The sequence below is a fragment of the Onychomys torridus genome, chromosome 19, assembly GCF_903995425.1.
Source record: "Onychomys torridus chromosome 19, mOncTor1.1, whole genome shotgun sequence".
Taxonomy (NCBI): Eukaryota; Metazoa; Chordata; class Mammalia; order Rodentia; family Cricetidae; genus Onychomys; species Onychomys torridus.
The window spans coordinates 45,798,515-45,823,310 of record NC_050461.1 but is presented as its reverse complement, the minus strand read 5'-3'; the positions used below and the strand labels follow the sequence as shown (position 1 = coordinate 45,823,310).

At 44.4% G+C, this 24,796-nt stretch overlaps 1 protein-coding gene across 1 annotated transcript in view; it reads left to right on the top strand.

Moving 5' to 3' along the window:
* Positions 1–7,832, top strand: part of Ppil4 (peptidylprolyl isomerase like 4) — a 34,781-nt gene extending 26,949 nt beyond the window's left edge. The window contains exons 12-13 of the mRNA XM_036169111.1: positions 444–591; positions 6,401–7,832. Coding sequence (XP_036025004.1) covers positions 444–591; positions 6,401–6,652 — 400 coding nt within the window. The 3' untranslated portion in view covers positions 6,653–7,832. The remainder of the gene's footprint in view (positions 1–443; positions 592–6,400) is intronic.
* The last annotated feature ends 16,964 nt before the right edge of the window (positions 7,833–24,796 follow it).

Below are 24,796 nucleotides of genomic sequence, written 5' to 3'. Positions count from 1 at the left end.
TTTTTTATTATTGACAAATATATTTTGATGTCTATCCTACTTATAATTTTTGCCTGGTGGTTATTGGCTGGCTGGTGCCAGGATCCTTTCCATTTCTCTTGACTGTAATGAAGACTGTGTTACTTATTTTAGAAATGTATTTTTTAAAAAGGTATTCTGTGCTTTGAGATGTTATTTGCTTTAAGTTAGAGTTGGCTTTATGGCCTCCTCTGTTTACCTTTTTTTTTTTTTTTTTTGGTTTTTTGAGACAGGGTTTCTCTGTGTAGCTTTGGAGCCTTTCCTGGAACTTACTCTGTAGACCAGGCTGGCCTCGAACTCACAGAGATCCGCCTGCCTCTGCCTCAGGAGTGCTGGGACTAAAGGCTTGCGCCACCACCGCCCGGCCCATATTTCTTAAGTTGCTTCCATTATTTCTTCTATTTGTCCTTAATTTATTGCTTCAGTGCGAAATACGACCTTATGCTAGATGAGCAGGCAGAAGACTCCAAGTCAAACCACTCACACACAAGTAAAAAACACAAAAAGAAAACACGCCACTGCTCTGAAGAGAAGGAAGATGAAGACTACATGCCAATCAAAAATCCTAATCAGGTATTTCTAACCTTGGGCTTACACATGGAGAAATCAATATCCTATCCCTTTGTACAGTGCAAGTTGGTGGTGTAATTTAGGAGTAAGGGATAGTTTTGAACAGTAATTCCTGCTCTGAGTTATAGAATGGGCACACAGGATAATGGGCTATAGAATGTGTCCCACAGGATATCAGTATTGTTTTCAGAATAATTTCAGTTATGCATTTCCACATTTTAACCAAGAGTGAGCTCCTTACCTATGGATACTTATTTTCACTTAAAAATATGTGGCTATATTAAAAAAATTGCTTCTTAGTTGCTAGCTTAATTTGTGAACACTTTAAAAAAGGTTTATTATTATTATTTAATTTACACATGTCTGTTAAATACATAATGCTTGCTATTAGAGGTCAGAAGAGAGTATTGGATCTCCTGGAGCTGGAGTTACCTGCAGTTACAAGCCAACGTTATATGGGTGATGGGAGCTGAACATGGGTCCTCTGAAAGGGCAGTAAATGCTGTTAAATGCTGAGTCATCTGTCAGCCCCTTAGCTCTTTATAAACTTTAAGTTAAAAAAACTATGTGTATGTATATTTATGTGTAGTGTATGTACATGGGCTATGTATGCAGGGAAGCCAGAGGAGGACACTTGGTGTCCTGTTGTATCCCTCTGCATCTTATTCCCTTGAGACAGGGTCTCACTGGACCTGGAGCTAGGCTGGCAGTCAACAATCCCCAGCAGTCCTCCTGTCTCTGTCCCCTATAGCACTACGGCTACAGGCTTGTGACCTGTATGTGGTTTCAGAGACTTGAACACAGTTCCTTTTGTGTGTACACTCAGCACTCCTATCTGAGGCACAGTCTCTCCAGCCTCTTAATTTTATTTTAAATCTTCTTACATGTACATGTTTTCTGTTGTGAATATTCCTTCCGAGCCCTTCCCATTAGTCCCCGTGTCCCCTGGGACCTAGACAGTTTCACTCCTATATTTAATCTATATGTACATGACTATATAAAATGTAGAACCACAAATGAGAGAAAGCGTATACAGTTTGTCTTTCTGAGACTGACTTAATTTGCTGAACATGACTTGGGTTGCATCCATTTACTACATAGGACATCACACTTAATGGCTGAGGTTATGTCCTGTCTATACTGTAGATATAAAATAAAAATAGTACTCATAATTAAGCATCACCTCAAAACTGTCCTGAACAGCACATTTCTTAAAACAATGGCAATGAAATTATTTCTAGCCTGTTTTGGCTCTTTGTTAAATTAAAAAAAAAAAAAAAAAAGCCATTCCATCATAGCCCCTGCTTTGATTTTGCCTCATGTCAGGAATTTGAGATGACCCTGGTGAATGAGAAAGATTTCAGTAGACTAAGGTGAGAAGAAGGCAGGGAACTCGGGAGTGTGGAAATGCAAGGAAGAGACACAGACCGAGAGCTGGGTTGGGGGGCAGAGTGAAGGCTTTGCCCTTTGGAGAGTGAGGAGTGGCATCTCTCTGCTGCTTGCCATTGACGTGACCTTGGCAGGTTGACTTTGAGTCACAGTTTCCTTCTTTGACACGGGAGATAACACTTCATAGACAGACCGGCTGTTACAATAAATGTGGGCAAGTGTGCAGACATTTTCTGTCCTGGCTGGTCTCGTTGCTTCCATGAGCGCTGTCAGGGTGCTGCTGCTTCAAAGTCATGGACAGTAGCTTCCCTGTGGCTGGGACAGGAACTGGGTCCTACCGCAGGCAGTTTGTCTCAGTTTCCATTTTAGGTTCATGGACTAAGCAGACATTTTTTTGGCTTATACTTTATTTTGTGGCTTGCTTTTTTTTCTTTTTTTGTTTTTGAGGTGAGGATCGAACCCAGGGCCTTGTGCTTGCTAGGCAAGCGCTCTACCACTGAGATAAATCCCCAACCCGGCTTGCTTTGTTTTGAGACAGGATCTCACTGTGTAGCCCTAACTGGCCTAGAACTCATTATGTAAACCAGGCTGGCTTCAAACTCACCTGCCTTCGCTTCTGCCTCCCAAGTGCTGAGATTAAATGGTTTGTAGTTCTTAAAACAATAAGGTTCAAAAATAAAATCTAACTGAACACTGTGGTGGCTGACACACATCTACAGTTGTAATGCTTGGGAGTCTGAGCAGGAAGGCCAAGAGTTTGAAGCCAGGCTGAGCAACATAGTGAGGCTCTGAGGTTTGGGCTTTTTTTTTTTTTTTTTTTTTTTTAGGAAAAAACCTACAGAATAGTACACATACAAAGTGTAACTTGAACCTCATCCCACCCCCTTTTTTCTTTCTCTTGTAGGTGATGATTCATTCATTCATTCATTCATTTATTTCATTCATTCATTTATTTATTTATTTATTTAGGTTTTTCAAGACAGGGTTTCTCTGTGTAGTTTTGGTGCCTGTCCTAGAACCCACTCTGTAGACCAGGCTGGCCTCGAACTCACAGAGATCCGCCTGCCTCTGCCTCCAGAGTGCTAGAATTAAAGGCGTGCGCCACTGCTGCCCCGCAGTGATGATGCATTTTATGTTGATCTTCATTTAATAGTGTTTTCTCTGTGTGTGTGTGTGTGTGTGTGTGTGTGTGTGTAGGAGGATGTTAATGTGACTGTCTAAGCACACTTGTTTTTGTAAGTTTTCTACCTTATTTTCAAGACAGTTTCTCACTGAAGTTGGTATTGCCATTTGGCTAGACTGGCTGGCTGGAGGGGTTCCTAAAATCCTTCTGTTTCCTCAACTCCAGCACTGGAGTTACAGAGTTGTACTTCATACCTGGCTTTTGTGTGAATGCTGGAGATTTCAATACAGGGCCTTAGTATCTCCCTAGAGATAAAAAATATTTTAGTAAATATATATTTGATATATACTTGTGAATAGCATACATTTCTACCCCTCAGTGCTATCTGACAGAGGCATAATCTCTCTCCTTTTTATAGCCTGTTAGCTCTTTTAAATATTGTCATCATTCATGTCCTGCTACAGATTTTATTTTATTTTTGGTTTTTCAAGACAGGTTTCTCTGTGTAGACCAGCTGTCCTGGAGCTCAGTCTGTAGACCAGGCTGTCCTCACAGAGATCCGCCTGCCTCTGCCTCCCGAGTGCTGGGATTAAAGGTGTGTTTCACCACCACCCGGTTCCTGCTACAGATTTTAAACTGTATCTTTGTCCTTTCTTTCAAATGTTCCTCATGTGAATAAATAAAAATTAAAGCAATAAAATCTTTCTTTTTTTGCCCTTAAAGTGTGAGGTAAGTTCTTTATCCCCATTTCACAGTGAAGAAATTATAAAGGAAAATGCTTGTTACCTGTAGTTGACACATAGAGTAAACAGTGGAGCCGTAGTTTAGATCAGATTTACATTCCTAACTAGTCTACTGCTGCTCTTTTTACCAGGAACATATTCCTCTTCTCCCCTTAATTCTGTGGTTATTCTAATAGAATTGACCCATAATGCAGTATTCTAGTGATCTAACCAGAGTGTCTCCTCCCTCCCTTGAAAATGACTCTGTGTGCGCGTGCGTGTACGCGTGCGCGTGCGTGTGCATGTTAGTACCTGTACGCGTGTATATGCATGCTCTGGAGGCTAAAGGAGGCTTCATCACTCTCTACCCAGTCCTTTGTGTCAGGGCCTCTTTCCAGACCTGCAGCTGACTGGTAGCCAACAAATTTGAACAATCCTCCCGTCTGCCATCCCACAGTGCTAGGCTTACAGGCCATTCCCACTAAGCCATCTCTATAGCCTACCTTCTTTCTCTTAATTTCTGTTAATTTAGTTCTAGATCACCTTAGTCTTTTAAAATAGTTGTCATATCACATTCCTATGAATGTTTAACATGTTTTCTACTAAAGCCTTCAAAGCCCATGTTGCTTTTAGCTACAGATGTTCAAACCTGTGCTTATGTACCTTCAGTGAATCCAGGCCCGAGATAAACATTGTATTTGAGATGATCTCCAGGCAACTTTATTTATTAACATGCACGTAAAATATCATATTTGAGCACAAATAAAGTATCACCACATTTCCCCTTTTTATTCTAATAAAAAGAAAAAAGTTATAACTAATATAAAAAACTATATACAATAAGCACAGTAACTATATATAATATATACAAGCAATAAATACCTCAACAGTGTCTAATTCATTTGCATTTGACAAACTCAGAGAAAACATTCCATTTTCTGTCCTATTTTGGTAAGTCCAAAATGTGCCTGATTCACTTTTTATCCTAACTTGTATTGCTAACAGAGAACTATCTTATAATGTCTTTCAAATTTATGCACTTACACCTCTTTAGTGAGTTTCTTCTCTGAAATTCTTAACAAGGAGAACTATAACTATCTAATCTTCAACTCCCTCAGAGACCCAAGAAGGAAATAATATTACCTAGCAAAATATAAAATAGGAAGTGCAAGCAAGTGGCTTCCAAAAAAATGTGAGTTGACAGAAACAGCCAGTGAGGCTTCTGCACAATGTTGGGGCATCATCTTCAGCCTAAAGTTTAAAGACATGCAAAGACTAGGTATGTTTTAAGCTCATCTCCTCCCCAGTGTTAGGAACTTTTTTAATCCTACTTTGGGGGATATTTTAAATTTTGTATTTATTAATAAATTTATTTATTTATTTATTTGTGTGTGTGTGTGTGTGTGTGTGTGTGTGTGTGTGTGTAGGCCAGAGGTTCTAGTTAAATGTCTTCGTTTGTTGTCCTCCATACTATTTTCTTTGAGACAGCATCTGTACCTGAGCTCAGAGCCCACTGATTGTCTAAGCTCACTGTCCAGGACACTAGGGATCTGTTGGTCACTGCTCCCGCAGTGCTGGGGTTACAGGCACAGGTCACTTTGTCTAAGTTTTCATGTGGGAGCTGTGGATCTGAACTCAGGCCCTTGTATGGTATGTAGGCACCTTAGCCTGAGCCATCGCCCTATTCCCTACTTTCTGATGACTTAAAACTTTACAGTGGCAGTCTTTTTCTGTTGACATGCAGTAAAAGGAAGAAGTGCTGTTAGCAGTTTTAAAAGAATTTTAAGGGCTGAGGAGATGGCTCAGCAGGTAAAAACCACTTGCCATGCAAATCTAATGACATGAGCTCAGTCCCTGGAACCTCCCTTTAAACAGAACAAAAGTTTTGAAATAATAGTGTTTGTAACTATAAAAGTGTTGGATTCTGAATTATCATTTTCTAACCTTTTCCCCATAAGGACATTAGAGTAAGTTTTTTGGGTTTTATATTTTGATCTGACAGTGTAGCTGTATTAATTTCTTCTTCTTTGTAAGAAAGCTCAGCATGGGTGTTTTCTGTTGTAGTCTGAAGATAATTGCTAACAGGGACTTCAGCGCAGGTCAGGGTGTAGCTCAGATGTCCCTGTGTGCTGCTCTTGGCTGGCGGAGCCCAGTTTCCTAAGGTGCTCTAACTGGCTTCTTTACATTGTTGCTGTTCAGTTCAGAAAATCATTTGTTTAATTGTTTCCTCTTATTCCTTAATTCAGTAGGTGGTTTTGTACTGTTGAACTTTGGGTTTTACTAGGTTACAGGAAGTTGAGTAGTACTTAACTGCGGCTTGCCTGCTGGGTAGGCAAAGTGGGTCTCAATTTCTAGCACCATATGGCTGCTCACAACTGTCTGTGACTGTAATGCCAGTTCCAGGAGACCCAACACTCTCACAGACATACATACAGATGAAACACCCAAGCACAGAAAATAAAAATAAAATTAATTTGAGCTCTTTCATTGGCTTGCTAATGGCAGGTTTTTCTAGGCTTCACCAATTGACAGTGCTCATAGGTGATTATTTGACTTTAAAACTGCTTTTCTTTGACAGGATATCTACAGGGAAATGGGTTTTGGCCACTATGAAGATGAAGAAAGCTGTTGGGAGAAACAGAAGAGTGAAAAAAGAGACCGACGTCAGAACCGCAGTCGCAGCCGATCTCGAGAAAGGGACGGTCACTATGGTAACAGCCACAAACCCAAGTACCAGACAGATCCGTATGAAAGGGAAAGGAGTAGAAAGAGAGACCGAAGCAGAAGTCCAAAGAAGTCCAAAGACAAAGAAAAATCTAAGTACAGATGAAGAGGGAAGAGCAGGAAGCAGATGGCTAGCAGGTCTGCTCCTGCCTGACTTGGAGCGCTCACAGACGCACTCAGAGTTCCTGCTGGCACAGCCAACTCTGCATCTCCATGCTAGCATTTCAGCTTTTCAGGTTAACACTGGTGGTGTGGGGCCCTGGAAAAGAGTAGGGTATTTTCTGTGTATACTTTTTATACACATTTTATTGTTAGGCATACATGGTAGCGTTCATATTTAACATCTTTCATATTTTCAGTCTTTTTAAATGAAGCATTTCATAATCCATAAACTTGTATATAAGATGTAAAACATAGTAAATTGTGCACCTGCCAGAGTGTAAGAGATAAAGTAACACTTGCTATGGAAATTCCATATGTCCTTTTTCCCTCCAGGAATTATCATTTTGAGTTGTGTTTGCCCTGCTATTAATCTTATATGGTTTTGAATTTTATATAAATGACACAATGTATGTTTATTTCTATGACTTTTTAAAGAGTTGATTCATTTGTATTGTTACGTAGTTTTAATGAATATGATGCAGCTGATCTGTTGTTCTGTTGACAGGCTTTTGAGTTGTTTGTTACTTTTTGTTACCTAAGCAGTGCCACTGTGGACATCCTCACCTGGGCCTGGCACTATCTGGCCATATGGTTTGAGTGTTCAATGCATTTATAATTATAGTTGCCTAATTTACCTGGTATGTGGATTTGTATGGGAGCAGGGGTAGCCACCAGAGTATCAGTCCACATGCAGCTTGGAGCAGTTGTTGCTTCAGTGTTGTGCATATTCTTGACCACCAATAGAAGAGGCTTAGTTACATAAGAGGCTAGCATCCTGACAGGGAGATGGCTCCATTGGTACAGTGTTTGCTTCACAAGCATAAGACAGAGTTCAGATCTTCAGGACCACATAACCAGGCTGACAGTGCATGCTTAGGTCCCAGCACTGGGGAGACAGGAGCAGGTGAAACTCTAGGGTTAGTGAGAAACCTTGTCTCAAAAACTAAGCTTGAGGAAGACACCTGACTTCAACCTCTCACCTCTATGTACATGTACAAAGTTATGCATGCACATAAACACAGAGATGAATAAACAGAGCTGTCCTGTATAGACAACTGTAAGTGTTGCTTGCACAGATGATTCTTTGTTATTTTTTTGGTTTTTGTTTTGTTTTTTTTTTGACAGGGTTTCTCTGTGTAGTTTTGGAGCCTGTCCTGGATCTTGCTCTGTAGACCAGGCTGACCTTGAACTCACAGAGATCTGCCAGACTCTGCCTCCCGAGTGCTGGGATTAAAGGTGTGCACCACCACCACCACCACCACCACCGCCGCCGCCGCCGCCACCACCGCCGCCGCCGCCGCCGCCGCCTGGCTCACAGATGATTCTAAAATGTGGTCTGGAAAAATGAGCAAAAGACAAGCTGGGAACAGTGTGAAGTCACCTACTGACAACTGAGACTTGATTTAATAGCTCTGGAATATTGAAATGGTAAAAATGTATGCACCAAATATTTCAAGGAAAAAATATCCTTTATTGCAAATTATAAGAAGCTGTTTTATTTTCTTATACATTTGACAGTAATTTTGTATACTTATGGGGGTGTAATATGTTTTTATATATGTTCATATTCTGGGACAAGTAAATCCATTTACAAACATTTATCAGCTCACTTTTTTTTCTTTCTTTCTTCTGGCCAGAGTCTGCTCTCAGGGATTTTGAAGTCTCCGTTATTATTAACTGTAGCTTGCACCCTCTGCAGTACTTCTCAGACTTTTCTTCCTTCCATCTAGTAAAAAACACACACTCTTTGACCCAAATCTCCTTTATTCCTTGTCTAGTCAGTGTTCTGTTGCTGTAAAGAAATACTATGAGCATGGGAACTCTTATTAAGGAAAGCATTTAATTAGGACTGGCTTACAATTCAGAGGTTTAGTCTATTATTGCTATGATGGGATTCATGGTGGCATGTAGGTAGACATGGCACTAGAGAAGGAACCTTCTGCATCTGAATCAGCAGGCAGTAGGAAGAGAGAGTGCCACACTGGGCCTGGCTTGAGCATCTGAGACCTCAAAGCCCACTCCCAGTGTCATACTTCCTCCACCAAGGCCACACTTCCTGATAGTGCCACTCCCCATGGGCCTATGGGGACTATTTTATTCAAACCACATTCACCTGCCAACCGTTTCATTCTTGAATTCGACTTTTGTAGACTCTCCTCCCATAAAAATGAGGTCACATAGAATTTATCTTTCTGTGCCTGGCTTATATCACTCAGTCTTCCCACGTTGTTGCAAGTGGCAGTTTCCCTCCTAAAGGATAAACAGTATTGGCCTGTTATGTATATATGACATATTTTCTCTGTATGTTATAGTGTTAGCTAAATAGATGTATTCTCTGAACTGTTGTAACTAATGTGGCAGCAAGCTAGCAGCACAGACAGCCAGCCCTTCAGCATACCAATTTAAACCTGGATTTCCCCCCAAATATCAAATATCACTCCTATGTTCCATAGTGGCTATAATAATTCACATTCCCAAAGGTAATATACAAGGATTTCCTTTGAGAAGCTGTGGTTTTCACTAGGTGATTACTTTTATTGTTATTATTTTTAAATAATTTGTTTTTATGTGCACTGGTGTTTTGCTTGCATGTATGTCTGTGTAAAGGTGTCAGATCCCCTGGAACAGGAGGTACAGGCGGTTGTGAGCTGCCATGAGGGTGCTGGGAATTGAACTCAGGTCCTCTGGAAGAGCAGTCAGCTCTTAACCCCTGAGTCACCTCTCCAGCTTTTTTTATTTTTATTTTTTTTATAGAGACAAGAATCATTTGTAACTCAGCCTAGCTTTGAACTCTGCATGGTTGAGTGTAACTGAACTCGTGATCCTCCTGTGCCAACCTCCAGAGAGCTGGGGTTATAAATGTGTACCACCATGCCCATTTTGTGTGGTAAGCCCTCTACCAACTGAGCACAGTGCCAGCTACTTCACCAGGTGACTTTGTTTGTCTGTGGGAGACAGTCTCACTGTGTATCCTTGGCTGTCCTGGAACTCACTATGTAGACCGGGCCTTTGGCCTTGACTTGATAGAGACCTGCCTGTCTCTGCCTTCTGAGTGCTTGCATTGAGGGTGTGCACCGCCGCACACCGCCTCACCAGGTGGTCTAATTAATTGTGACTTCTGATCAGCGTTCGTGAAGTACCTTGGCAGGCTTGGGGTTATGTTACTCCTGCTTATATAGCTGAAGTGGCCATGTTTCCTGACTCGGACTTGGCTTCTGGAATTTTAGGTAAACTCTTCACTGTTTTCTTTCATGCTGGCATTGAACTGAGGGCCTTGTGGCTGCTGAGAACCTTCTGCCTCTCACCACAGTAGGTGAACCAGTCTTGGGTGATATTTCCATTGACGTTTGCAAGAAAAAAAAAAAAAAGATTGACCAGCAAGTAGATTTTGTATTAAAATAGTTACTTAAACCCCAAATTGCTCATTAATATAACTTCACTTACAGCTGTTAATCTCTTACCAGTTGAATTTTCAAAGATTTTGGTCAGAATTTTAATAGTTCTTTAGTAGACTGAGAACCTTATTGTTGTTTCAACGATTGAACAAATTCCTTTAATAAATTGCATTTCGGTTAGTGGAAATTTGATCTCAAGTTTGACATTTCATACCCTTGAAGACTGAGTCACAAAGAATACATAACAGATAGTAAAATCGAAATCTTGAAAGCTTTACCTTTCAGTGGCTGTTGCTAGGAGACCATGCTTTGATGGGAAATTTGAGAGAAGTTTGTGTTTCCTGTTAGATGAGCATGTGGAGATCCCCTTCATTTTCAAAACTCTCTCCTTTTCAAAGCAAATAACACCAGTTATTCTTGCTGATGGGTCGATCTTTATTGCTACCTGTTTTACCCACCCAGGACTAAGCACTGCCAAGAGTTAGCAATTTTGTGGTTTGCCTCCTTTTCTATTCCTTGTTCACTGAGTAGGCAGATGGGGTGAGCTGTTCAGTGTTTTCATTGTGCAATTTAAAAATTATATTGCCAGGGCTGTCAAGGGGCTCATCGGGTAAAGGCACTTGCCACCAAGCCTGAATTTGATCCCTGGGCCTCACATTATGTCCTCTGATTTCCATAAGCACACTGACACAGGAGCAACCCCCCCAACCCCCCCCCCCCCACTAAATAAATGTAATGATTTTTTTTCACCCTGTATTGCTGGTATTTACTTTATCTGGATTTCTGGGAAGCTGACACAAAAGATTTCACATGAGGTAACATACTAGCAAGAGTTTGTACAAAAAGAGAAGTTGGAGCATGCTGCTCAGCTGTTGGAACTCCAGAACACAACCACAGTAACCCCCAGTTCCTGAAAACAGTGTTGGACTGTTTCCTTGGTGCGTGGTGTGGTGGACAGGCTTGGGTTTCCAGTCGGGAAGCTTGAGTCAGAAGCAAAGGCCTGTGCCGAACCGAGGAGCAGAAAGCTAAGGAAGCACAAGATGATGGTCTGACCAAAGCGGAGGATTGTAAAGAGAAGAGCCAAAAGCCAGGAAGCCTGAATTTGATTTGCAGGCAGTAGAAAACATGAGAATGTTCTAAGGAAGAAAGTGCCACAGTAGAGCTGAGGAAAATGGGAGCTGCAATGGGTTGGTACCACAGCCCTCATGGCTTAGAATGTAATTCACCCCATCCATATCTGTGCCACATGCAACGCCAAACCAGATTTAATCCAAGTAGCCTTCCCAGAGGAGGTGCTGCATAAATGGAGGCCTGCATTTGAGACCCTGTTGAAGGAAGGAGTGATCCAACATGGAAGGGCATCCCACCAATAAAAAAAACCGTAACAGGTCTACAGTCCCTGCTCCATAACCACTGTTATTGCAGAGAACAGCTCAAGTGTCTGGAATAGCTACAGGTGGATGTGGTTTGGGTAAAACTTCTTTGATATGGTGGGAGCAGGATCGGTGGAGCCCCCTAGTTAATGTAGTCTCCATTCCCTTAGTGGACCACCTCTCATACTGTCTTAGGGGCAGTCACCCTGTCCAACTCATCTCTACACACATGGCATGCGGTAGAGAGCCTTGCTGTTACTGTAATCTCATAGGATGGCAGTAGATATTTTTAACTTCATAAAGGATGTTTCACTATTACATTTGATAATTATCTACCACTCACAAATCAAAAACACAGATTCATAGCCTTTTCCCCCTCACATGCTTATGGGAAATAATGTGATGGTTTTTACCACGAAACTTGCTATGTTGCAGAGCCTGTGTTAGATCTCATGCCCACTGCACAGCCTCGACGTGGGTGGGCACAAGTGGTGGTGTAACACACACAGTAGCCGCTAAAGCTTCAGGCACTGGAGTCACGCCACAGGCCTGCTCAGGGCTTCCCATGTGTAGTGGGGGCTGCTCTGGGTGAGTAAATGCCATGGGATGCTCTCAGGGGAACTGAAAGGTGTGTGCACTTTTTAGACCTGCCATAGCACATGGCTACAAACCAAATGACTAAAAGAACAGGAACTTCTCTCAGTCCTGTAGGCTGCAAGTCCCAATTTCAAGGTATAGTTGGGGCCACGCTCCCTTGAAAATGCTAATGATCTTTGCTGCTTGCTAGCTTCTGGTGTGTTCTTGGCTTACGGCTGCATCTCTTTAAGCTCAGCCTCTGTCTCCACGTGACCTCTGCCCTGCATCTCTGAATCTTCCTCTCTCTTTTCTTTCTTTCTTTCTTTCTTTCTTTCTTTCTTTCTTTCTTTCTTTCTTTCTTTCTTTCTTTCTTTCTTTCTTTCTTTCTTTCTTTCTTTCTTCTTCTTCTTCTTCTTCTTCTTCTTCTTCTTCTTCTTCTTCTTCTTCTTCTTCTTCTTTTTTGAGACAGGGTTTTTCTGTGTAGTCCTGGCTGGCCTGGAACTCATTCTGTAAACCAGACTGGCTTCAAACTTACAGAGATCCAGCTGCCTCTGCTTCCTGAGTGCTGGGATTAAAGGCATGTACCACCACCACCACTCAGCCTCTCTCCCCTTTCTTGTAAAGATGGTGGCCAGTGCACTCAGGGCTCACTCAAGACCACATGACTGCATCTTACCTGGATGACTTACAGAGACTGTTTCCAAATAGTGTTCACAGATATAAGAAGTTAGGACTTGAACGTGTCTTGGGATGAGGTGGGGGAGAGGGGTATAGTAACTTGGAACCTTCTTGTGGGGTGAGGTGGTGTGGAGCTCAAGAAAAGCTTCTGTAGCATTTTGGCCAGCAGACCAGCAAAGGATGCTGGGATGAGCCTTGGAGCCTATATTTCTAAGGCAATGCTTGGTCCAGGTTGTCAAGGCCTCATGTTGCATGTGCCACATCCCTCATTATTCTCTGTGCTCATCTCGGTTCCTCTATTGGTGATCCACAGTCCTTGTATCTTTTTGTTCATAGCACCTTTTCCTAGGAATATATGGAGTACTAGCATGGGTCACTTCACATTTCCCTTGGGGCTCTTTGAGAATTATGGCTTCTGGGAAAGGTAGTGAACACACACACACACACACACACACACACAGAGAGAGAGAGAGAGAGAGAGAGAGAGAGAGAGAGAGAGAGAGAGAGAGAGTCAACAGTGGTATGTTAAAGCTATGCATTACTCCCACTGTAGGTATCTTTCCTGAATGCTAACTTATTTGGGTTACGTAGTCACAATCTCTTGAGGAGAATGCCTCCAAGACCAAACAAGGCACTGGGTGAGCTCTGGGTACATCAGACACTGAACAGTAGGACCATGGATTCAGTAGCTGACATCTTACAAAGAAAAGAGGGAGGTAGAGAGGGCCCTGGAGAATAATTTCTTCTGCCCTGTGTTGCTCATGAGGCCTATAATCCTGAGAAAGGCTGGCTGATCTTTGGAAGGCCAGACCTTCCCACATTAGGGTCGGTCCAAGAGTCCCTCGCTGGAAGAGGCCATCAGTTTTCTCATGCTGTGGTTTCATGATGGCCTAGAAATGATTTTCTCCCCCTTGAGAGGCAGAGGCAGGAGGACCTCTGAGTTTGAGGCCAACCGGTCTACATAGTGAGTTCCAGGACAGCCAGGGCTACACAGAGAAACCCTGTCTTCAGAGGTGGGGAAGAGAGAAAAAAAAATTTCCTTTCTAAACCTTAGCCAAACAGCCTGTGTATGACAGTACATAGTAATTAATACTTGAATTAATTTTTTATTGTATATGTCTGAATGTTTTGCCTGCATGTATGTAGGTGTGTGTGTGTGTGTGTGTGTGTGTGTGTGTGTGTGTGTGTGTTCACTATGTGTATGACTGATGCTCATGGGGGTCAGAAAAGAGCATCAGATTGTATGAGCTGCCACACAGGTAGCAGGAATTGAACCCAGGTCATCTGAAAAAGCACCAGCTACTCTAAACAGCTCAGCCATCTCTCCTATGCCTCAACCTGTGTGTGATGAACACACACATTCATACTGTTGACTGGGAGAGTAGTTTTGCTAGTCTCCGCAAAGTCATTTTGTTTTAGAAACCTGGTCTTACTATGTAGCACTAGCTGGAACTAGACATGTAGACCTACCAGCCTCTGCCTCCTGAGTGCTGGGATTAAAGGTGTGTTCTATAACACCCTGTTCTTGTTTGCTAGGTGTTGGGCTTTGCCACAGTTGGATGGAGTAATCCAATCTCCATTAAAAATTTTTATTTGAGCCAGGTGTGGTGTCAGACAGGCACAGTCTATGGGTCTAGAATGCTGAGGCAGGAGCGGACCAGACTGGGATACATAGTTCTCGAAAACCAAAAGAGGGCTGCTGAGATGGCTGCTGGGAAAAGTGCCTGCCATGCAAGTCTGACAACCTGAGTTTGACCCCTGGAACCCTCATAAAAATCCAGATGTGGGGGCTGGAGAGATGGCTCAGAGGTTAAGAGCACTGACTGTTCTTCCAGAGGTCCTGAGTTCAATTCCCAGCACCCACATGGTGGCTCACAACCATCTGTAATGAGATCTGGCACCCTCTCCTGTATACATAATGAATAAATAAATCAAAAAATAAATTTTAAAAATCCAGATATGGTGGCTCACATCTGTAATCCCAGCACTCCTACAAGTGGAGATGGGAGGCAGAGACAGGAGAATAGCCTGGAATTGCTGACCAGCTAGCCTGGTGTATGTAATAAACAACAGAAACAACAAAAAAGATCCTCAGCAAGGTGGAAGGAGAGAACTGATGGCCAAAAGGCACACACACACACACACACACACACACACACACACACACACACACACGCAATAAATAAATATTAAAACACTTAGGGGTTGAAGCACAAGGATCATGAGTTCAAAGCCAGTCTAAGCCACATAGGGAAACTGTCAATCAGTTAAAGCTTTTGAACTGGGAAGGGAGGGAGGCTGAGGTTTGATTGTCAAACCACACGCACACAAAAAGAATGAATGAATTTGTAGTCAAATGATAATAACCACTCACTGGGCATTTAACAGAGATCAGATGCTCTTACAAGTACCCATGTTTATTTTGAAAGCATTTTTAAAAGCGTCTTTATTGTGTGACGCTAAGGACTGAACCTAGGATCTTGCACAGGTAGGCTGGCACAGCACTCTACCATTGAGCTGCAGCCCCAGCCCTTCATGCGCTAATTCATTCTCCTAATCTCTTCATTAGGTGGTCAGATTATTGCTCCATTTACACGGAAGGAAAGCCAAGCATAGGTGTTAGTTCACTGGCTTGAGGTTACAAAGCTGATAAATTGCAGAGTGGTCTGCCTGGCTTCAAGTTCATAACCCCAAATTACAGAAGTTGAGCCAGATTCTTCCTCAGCACATTCATCAAAAAACTTTAGATTATGGCTAAAAGTCTTACTCAAATAACAAACAAAACAAAACAAAACAAAACAAAACCCAATAACCCCAAAACAAATAAAAAAAACCAAACAAGCCCCCCCCACAAAAAAAAACCAGGGGAAGGAGAATGAGTCAGCTAGTAAACATGCCGACATCTGAGTGAGTTTGAATCCTGAGACCCATATGGTAGGAGAGAATAGTTTGTACAAGTTGTCCTCTGACTTCCATATATGTTACTCTGGCATGAGTGTACACACACACACACACACACACACACACACACACACACACACACCCCAAAAAATGTAATGGTAAAAACTATTACAGGAGGCTGGAGAGATGGCTCAGAGGTTAAGTGCACTGACTGTTCTTCCAGAGGTCCTGAGTTCAATTCCCAGCAACCACATGGTGGCTCACAACCATCTGTAATGAGATCTGGAGCCCTCTTCTGGCCTGCAGACATACATGCAAGTAGAACACTGTATACATAATAAATGAATAAATCTTTTTTTTCCCAGAGCTGAGGACCGAACCCAGGGCCTTGTGCTTTCTAGGCAAGCGCTCTACCACTGAGCTAAAGCCCCAACCCCATAAATAAATAAATTTTAAAAAAGAAAAACCATTACAGTTTGAGAGAAAATACCTTTTCAATCCCAGGATAAATAGTTGTTTTTTTTTTTTTTTTTGTTTTTTTTTTTTTAACAAGATTCAAACAGTATAGATTATGAAGGAAAAACCAATACATTACTGAAAAGTAAATGTCTGTAGACCTCAAAACATTATAAACAAAGTTAAAAGTTACATATAAAATTGAACAAATACTTAGGACATACACAAAACACACAAAGCCTCAATACATGAAAGATAATACAAACCAAAAAGAAAAGGGAACACCATAGGAAAATGGGCCACCATGTGGGCAGTCCTAGCAGCCAGGGGAAAAAAAGCTGAAATGGTCTTGGCAAACCCTTCCTCACTTATGGGTTTGGCAAAAAGCAGAATGGCTCGGAACCCCCCATGTTGGCAGGATTTGGAGACTGGGGACTCCCACCTGCCTCTGGTGAACACATTAATGGAAGGCTGAGAACTCTTTCTGGCCAAGCCTATGCATGACTATGTCCCCACTGTGCTATACAGTTTTAGCTCACTCAGGAAACATCACCGAAGACTGGTGTCCGCTGGTGCTGTAGATGGAGGGAGGCAGCCTTTCTGATCCTTGAGCATCCTGCACTTCGAGGGCTTCGTGTGCGTGATACCTACCTGCATGTTGTCCTTCCTCTGTGGTGAGGATCTATCCCCACACGCCTACACCCTTCTGGGCCACTTCCTGATGGCACAGACCCCAGTGTTACCAAAAAGGCTTCAAAAAGGCAGAAGTAGCCTTGGGGTAGACTAAACAGAAGAGGAAAAGGAAGGAGGCCTGGCCACCCTGCTCTGCTCAGGACTCAACAGCATTTGTGGGGTGTTGGCTTCGAGACCACTTCGAGACTGCGGTCCTCTCTCCTTTTTTCTTGTTTGATTGGTTCTTATGGGGCTGCAGAAGGAGTTTGGGGCTTCTTCCCATGCAAGCTGCTGCCCTGCCCCTTCCTCTTCCAGGCAGAACTCAGTTTGGAGTGGGTGACACTGTAACTGTCCTTCCAGTGGGTAACAAGTTGCCTAAGCAAGACCGACTTCTTTCTCAGCCCTACAGCTCGGCAGCTGAAATGTGCCACTGTGGGCAAACGCAGCTGAGCTTTCTCTAGATCAAGATGCTGGAAAGGGACCTTGAGATGGTGGCTCCTTAACAAAGACAACTGAGAATCGAGTTTTCTATGATGTCTCCAGGAATTAAGACACCGAAGTCTCCACCAATCACATTCTAGTCTGATCACTGAACAGATGCCATCATTTTGTGCGTGTGTGTGTGTGTGTGTGTGTGTGTGTGTGTGTGTGTGTGTGTTTCTGTATGAGAGTGTGCACACGTGTGGAGGAGGTCAGATACCTTAGGAGTCAAACCCAGGCACTGTCCACTCAAAAAAATTTAAAATGTAGTGTGTGTACGTGCATGCTTACATTTGTGTGTGTGTGTGCATATGTATGTGTATATGTGTGTATGTGGGTACACACGTGACAGGACACAAGTGCGGGGGTCAGAGGACACCTTGAAGGAGCCGGTTCTCTCGTTCTGTTTGGTTGTTCCTGTGGATAGAATTCAAGCCATCAGCTTGGCAGTAAGTACCGTTACTTGTTGAACTATCTTGTCACCTACAACCATTTTTTTTTTTTTTTTTTAGAAATAATTTGATGCTTCTGACTTGGCCCCATCCTCTGTAGAAATGCTATTGACTCAGGGATGAACACAAATCAGGATTCTTTTCAAACCATCTATTACATTTGTTTATTTATTTGTGTGTATGTGCATATGTGTGTGTGTGTATATATGGATGTATGTGGGTTACACATGTGTCAGGACACAAGTGTGGGGGTCAGAGGACAGCTCGCAGGAGTGGGTTCTCTCCTTCCACATGTGGGTCCAAGGACTCACACTCAGGTTATCAGTCCCAGCCTCAGGTGCCTTTACCTGCTAAGCCATCTCAATGGCTCACCAACCAAAATTTTATATCTCACATCCTGGGTCCATCTTGATAATCTCCCCAGAGTGTTGATGACCTGTTGTCTTGTATCGCAGAGAATAAATAGCTTTTGAGGCTGGGCAAGGTAGTTCACACCTTTAATCTTAGCACTGGGGAGGCCAAGGGCTGAGTTCAAGGCCAGCCTGGCCATAGCGTGTTCAAGGCCAACCTCGAATACATACAAAGGCTACATTTCAAAAAAACATAAATAAAGGGCTGGAGCGATGACTCGTGGGTGAGGGTGTTGGCTGTGCCAACACGAGGACCTGAGTTCTAATCTCCATCACTCGGGTGAAAGACAGGCTGCCTTACTTCCTCAGTACCAACTCTGGTGTTCTAAACTCAGCTTGTCTCCCTGGTATATCCTTGAACATCACTGTTAGGGGTGTCATCTGGTGGGCTGACAGTTTGCTTGCATTGCTCTGAAACACCCCACATTCAGGAAACAAAATTGGGCATCTGCTCACTGTAGAACAGCCGAATGTTGTGCTGTATATGCCTGGGGTCAGACGTCTCCTCGGTTAGGGAAGCAGTCATCCATTCCATGCAGGACAGTGGTGAAGAGAGCCACACCCCCTGCTCCCCCTACCCCAAAGGAATTCACTATGTGTTGGGACTTCTGGCTTTGTGAATCAAGGGCAGAACTCTTCTCCAAGCCCAAGTTCAGTGGGCAACTTGTAACGATCTCTGTGCTCTCCCTTGTGGTACCACTTCCCTCTTGAAGGCTGTGGTCTCCTTTAACTGAGCACCTGCTTCCCCCTAGGAGCATCTTCAAGCAGATGGGCTTCCCAGCCACCAGGAGTGGGAACTTAGCACACCCTCAGATTCTTCTTTTTCTCCCAGACTCCTAGCCCTCCCGGGAGGAGACTCCGGCTGCAGCCCTCAGAAGAGTGTGTTCTGCGTGGCTGCTGTACTTTGATTGGTTGACTCAGGCAGAGGTGCGCTGACTTCCTACTACCTCGGGCTGCGTTCTTTCTTTTATTTTTAACACGAAGTTTAAGTACCTTTTGCCGCTGAACGTGACTTGTGCAGGAAGTGGAGCGTAGGCATGGATCAGCTTCTAGCAGGGGTGTGGCCTGGGTTTTCTGTCCTCCTCTGACTCCAGGAACCCCTGAGGGACTGAGCACTCCCTTCAGTGTGAAGGCTCAAGGCAGCTGGGCAGTGTCTGCTGTGAGAACCAACCAGAGGGACACACCCTGCTGGTGAGTGCCCGTGCCCTGCTATCAGTTAACGTGGCAGGCACAGTACAGACTTCAGTCAAGGGCATGGGAGACGGGCATGTTAGAGAGTGGTGTGTGAGTGAGGACTGCCTCGAACACTCTGGCTTCTCACACCTGAAATTCTTTTAGATGTTCAAATTATGGAAATGAGGTAAGCAAGCATCTTTAACCGCCTTTAGACGCAATGTCTGCTCACTCTCAGCAAGGGTTCTTGTGTGTGTGTGTGTGTGTGTGTGTGTGTGTGTGTGTGTGTGTGTAAAAACTCCCTGTGTGGGCTTTGTAGCAAGTTGAATGCTGTGACATCAAGAGTGGGGTGGCTTTGCCCCATGTCCAGACTCACAGAAGTGTCTGCCAGTCTAGATGTTGGTTCTTGGTGTCTGGTTTCCTGGCCGACATCGGGAGCGTCTGCAGCAGTCTTGGGGCTGCTGAGGAGATGGGCGGCTGAGTCTCTGCAGCACTGGAAGCCCGAACTTTGTCACCCAGGGTTAGGGACTTTTCTCCCAGGCCAGATGATGCAACAATGGAGTGCCTGATCCTGGCACATGGATAGAGTTATAGAGCGTGCCTGTGAATGCTTCAGACATACCTGTAAGTTCCCTATAGCAGCAGAGAAGGCGGGGGGGGGGGGGATGTAAGTTTGAGGAGGAAACGAAAATCCGGGCCAGCATATCCACGCTCATAGAAGTCTGAGTGACAGGTAGCTGAGAGACAGAAGCAGCCCAAGGAGCCCACAGCTGGAGGAGTGGACAAATGCACGAGGAACATGCCTCCAGTGGATTATTACTCTGCCTCAAAAAGAAAGGGAATTCTGGCACGCACCACAGCATGGATGGACCTTGAGACATTAAGCTAAGGGAAACAAACCGTGTCAGAGGACAGACACGTGGTGTGTGATTCCACTCATGTAAGGCATCCTGACTTGGCCAAGTTTCCTAGAGGCGGTGGAACCGTGGCTGCTGACTGGGGCAGCGAGGATGAATTTCTCAGGATGAAGAGTTCTAGAGATGGGTGGTGTGAACAGCTCTCCAATGTGTGAACGACTCACCAGTACAGGACTGTGAGCTTAGAAGTGGTTAAAACAGGGCCTTGCGCATGCCAGGCAAGCAGCCACCACTGAGCTGTATATGTTTTAAATTACAAAGTCTCTTTAAAAAGTCAGAGGTGAGTAGTCAAAGAAAAAGGAAAAAAAAAATCAGTCCTGTGGGATGAAATCTTAGGTCCTCTGTGACTTCCTCAAACTCTAACGGACAAAAACCACACAAAACAAAGAACCTGACTGACAGCTAGTTCTACCGAGGGCCTGGAGATCGGTGCTGACCCACCACAGTTTTTCATGAAGTTGTTGAGAGCTGGGGCCAGGCTGACAGTCTCCTCACTACTTCGGTTTAAATTCCATTCAAGTGGCCTTGGGGGTCAGGACAGGGGGCTGAAGGAGTAATTTGGGGCTCAATGCTGTGGGTGTGCGCTGCAGGTGGCCACTGGAGGGTGCTCTGTGGCCTGGGAGACAAATTGCCCCTCCCTTGGCAGGCTGGTCTCCCACTGAGTCGCTCTGGGACCCTGGGCAAGTCACCAAAGGCTTTCCCCCTCAATTTCCTCACAGAAACTGCCACATGAGGAATGGGCTAGCATTTCCCACCTCCAAAGGAGGTTGGGGCTTTCGCAGACAGTGTTGGGGGCAGCACCTCATAACTGGACAGTTCTGTACACACGGAGGCTGCTGTTTCTCTGGTATTTTTACCCCTCACCTTCTCTTCCCTTCCTCTCCCCCGCTCCCCAGATGCTCTTCCAAGCAGAGGCTACAGGCCTTCAACCTGACGGGCTTCAACCCGGATTTGCTGCTTCTAGAAGGGGTCTTCTCACAGGGTAGTTGCCTCCGCCCTCAGTCCTGAGGGAGAGAGGGATGCTGGCCATTGCAAGGTCTCATGATGAAATCGAGAAGATTTGGTTACTAATCTTCTGGGTTGTCTGTGACTTCCAGTCAAGGTTGAGGAAGAAAAACTGAGATGAGGTTGTTCAGACTCTCAGGTTTTAAAAATAGCAAGGTCACACTTAAGCAGCCGGGTGTTAACAGATCGAAGATCGTCCCATAGGAGTGGAGAGGTGCCTCCTGAGAGCAGGCCCTACCCCTGGTTCCTCCCTTATTTAGAAGACATTTGTTTTAAAAGGAACTTAAGTTGCTGTTAAGGTCCCGAGGGGAAATTATTTTCCGAAGTAGGTGAATTCTCTGTTAGCTTTGTATAAAAACAGCTCTCTGGTGGCACACATACCTTCGGAGAGTCTTCTCACAAAAGGCTCTCTGGGCCACGACATGCTGACTCCATGGAGAGATGCAGCCTGAGGGAAGGGCCTCACATGGCCAGCTGCCTACTCACCCCTTCAGACAAGAGTCTTCTCATTCCAGATGTTCTTGCTTTGTCCTCACCCAGCAGAAGTTGTAAAATAAATTTGGAACTCTTCACGGGGCTGTTCCTTTGAGACGGAAGGGAAGCCACTCGGCTGCAATTTTAACCGTTCCATTTCTGCAATGGTAAGATGCTGCCCCCCGGGCTGAGCACATGACTCAAAAATAGCAAGTTATTTCTGGAACGTACCGACTGTCAGTCACTCTCTGCCGGTGACTAGCCAGGCAGCCTCAGTTTTCCTCAACCCTGAAAGGAGCATGTACACCTCTAAACTGTTTTCTCACCAAGAGAAACAGGAAGTTTAATGGAGAGTTCACAAAAATGATACGGAAACCACGGAAAGCCATCGTGGGAATGTGTATGCTTTTATTTCTGTTGCTATCTTTGTGTGCTTAGCACCCCCCTTCTGAAAGAAGTGCAGAGGTGCTTGCATGAGCAGTGAGGAGTGGGGTGCTGATGAAGCATCGCCATTTGGAAGCTTCCAGAAAATATAATAGGCTTAGCCTGTGGAGGGAACAGATGTCTCAGGTAGGGGAGGAGCCTTGTGGTCAGCGAGTGACACATCCACCCCCAGCGTGAGGTGACATGTCAAGCTGGTGAGTGTCCTCTTTTTATGTGAAATTTGGCCCAAAAAGGTGGACCCTAGCCCAAGAGGACAAAGGTCTTGAGAGAGGACTGCTCAGTGGATACAGAGAGACGGCTGGACCAGAGACTTGTAGTTAAGAGATGGGAGGTAGAACAGGGCTGAACGTGAGGCCCTGACACTCATGTGGATGAGTTTTTACCTTTCCTCTGTGTAGGACAGAAGGATGGGGAGTTTGGAGAAAAGAGGAAAACTCCAGCTTAGACCTTAGGCTGTCCATTAAGAAACAACAAACGATCAAACTCCTCAGCTAAGGAGTCTTTAAGGGGTGGCTGAGCATTACTGTTGTTGGGTGGGGTGGGGCAAACTGCATGCTGAGACCCTTCTCAGAAGGCCTCAGAGTCATTTGAGGACTTCGATGGCCTTTCCTTATATCAGTTTTATGTTTACGTATTTACTGTGTGTGGACAAGTCCCATAAGTTGATTCTCTCAGGGATTCAAATTCAGCTCGTTGGACTTGGTGGCGGGTGCCTTTACCTGATGAGCCCAGCCCGACTACCCCTCCATATGCTTTCAAAAGGAGACAAGTCATTCCTCACATGTCCCTTGAAAACACATTTTTCTTTTTCTTTCTTTAAAATGTTTTTTGGATTTACTTATTTTATGTGTAGGAGTGTTTTGTCTGCATGGATGTACGTGCCCTGAGTGTGGTGTGCCTGGTGCCTTCAGAGGCCAGAAGAAGGCATCAGATTGCCTGGAACTGGAGTTGCAGATGGTTGTGAGGCACCTTGTGGCTGCTGGAAACTTGACTCAGGTCCTTTACAAGAACAGCAAGTGCTCATAACTATTGAGCCATCTTTCCAGCTTCCCAAAGAACTTTTTTTCCCCCTAATCAAAACAGTCGTTGTGGGCTAGTGAGATGGAGCAGCAAGTGAGGGCGCTTGCTGGAAGCCCAGCATCCTGTTCCATCCTCAGGACCCATGCTGGTGGAAGGAGAGAATAGGATCTTACAAGTGGTCCTCTGACCGCCACATGAGCACTCTGGCACACAACACACACACACACACACACACACACACACACACACACACACACACACACACACACACACACACACACACACACACACACACACACACACACAATGTACAAAAGAGAAAAAAAAGAACAAAAAAGCAAACCCACAAGCAACCAGTTGTGCTTATTTTGGATTTATGACATTACTTTTCACATTTTTTTCGGACTGTTCTCCAGAGTAGATTATGAGCAAGTTGAGATTAGATTGTGGTTTGTTTTGTTTCCTGGAGCCAGCGTGAAGAAGGCAATCAGGAAGTTTATTCCATGGAGGAGTGGGAAGTTGGGATAATGTCACTGTGAGTGTGGAGGGCAGGGTGGGTGTGCAATATGTCCAGGAAACAGAACTAACGACTTGCTGGATATGGAAGTACGGACTCAAAGGGGATGATGGGATGTCTCTTTTGGGGACTCTGGAGGGTGCCGCTCTTCGAGACTTAAAACTCAAGGAAAAATGTGGGAAAAGAGGTAAACTCCAGCTTAGACCGTCCACTTAAAAAAAAAAAAATCTATCCAACTCCTCAGGTACCACACTAAGTGATGGTGGCCCTGAGGCAGACAGGTTAAACAGTTGAGTTTCTTGAGAAAAATAAATGGTAACTCACGTGCAATGATCCCAAAGGCGGTGTATTGTGGTAAGTGGCATGACTGAGCTCTCATTAGGTCTGTAGACTCAAGGAGCATCCCTCTGAGTGGCGTGTGAATTGAAATGTAAAGTTTGGCAAACCCAAAGAGAAATGCATGTGTGTGAGAGCATCCTGGGATATCTAGACATGAGGAAGAGATTCATTTCTCTCTAAGGACTAGGTGAGGCACTAGTACGCGGTGGGGTGGCTGAGGTCAGAGCTGCAGGGTGACACAGCTTTTTTGCATGCCCAGGAACTTGATGTCTCTTCTGTAGTCACCAAGGGCTGTGGTAGAGCATTCTTTTAAGCAGAGGAAATACGGTCAGATTTGTGTTGAAAATACAAGGCTGAGTCCAAGCCAGATGAGCTTGGGCAGAGGCAGAGTGGGGAGGTGAGCATGGCGGAGGGGTGGGAAGAGGAGAAAGCAGCAGAGGCCTCGATGTCTAGAAGGTTGTGTTTGAAATGCTCTGCACCCCGCATGCTCTGGCCTTTTTAGCTCTGTCGTTTTCCCGCCCTGTATGGAAAGGTCTGCGGAAGTGTGTGAAGGCCAGGTGGGAGGCTAGCCCAGAAACACACGTGCTGTAAGGGATTCATGTGGGAGTATGGTGTCTATAGGTGAAGAATTCACAACATTGGGAAGGGGGGTGGGTGAAAGGAAGATGTGCAAGAATCTCCAGTGAGCAAGGTCTCTAACAGAGAAAAATAGAAGACAACTAAATTTCTGCCATTTGGCATATGGATAACCCGAAAGAACAGCATGCATGCATTCATTCATTCACCATCCAATTTGATGCTGGCAG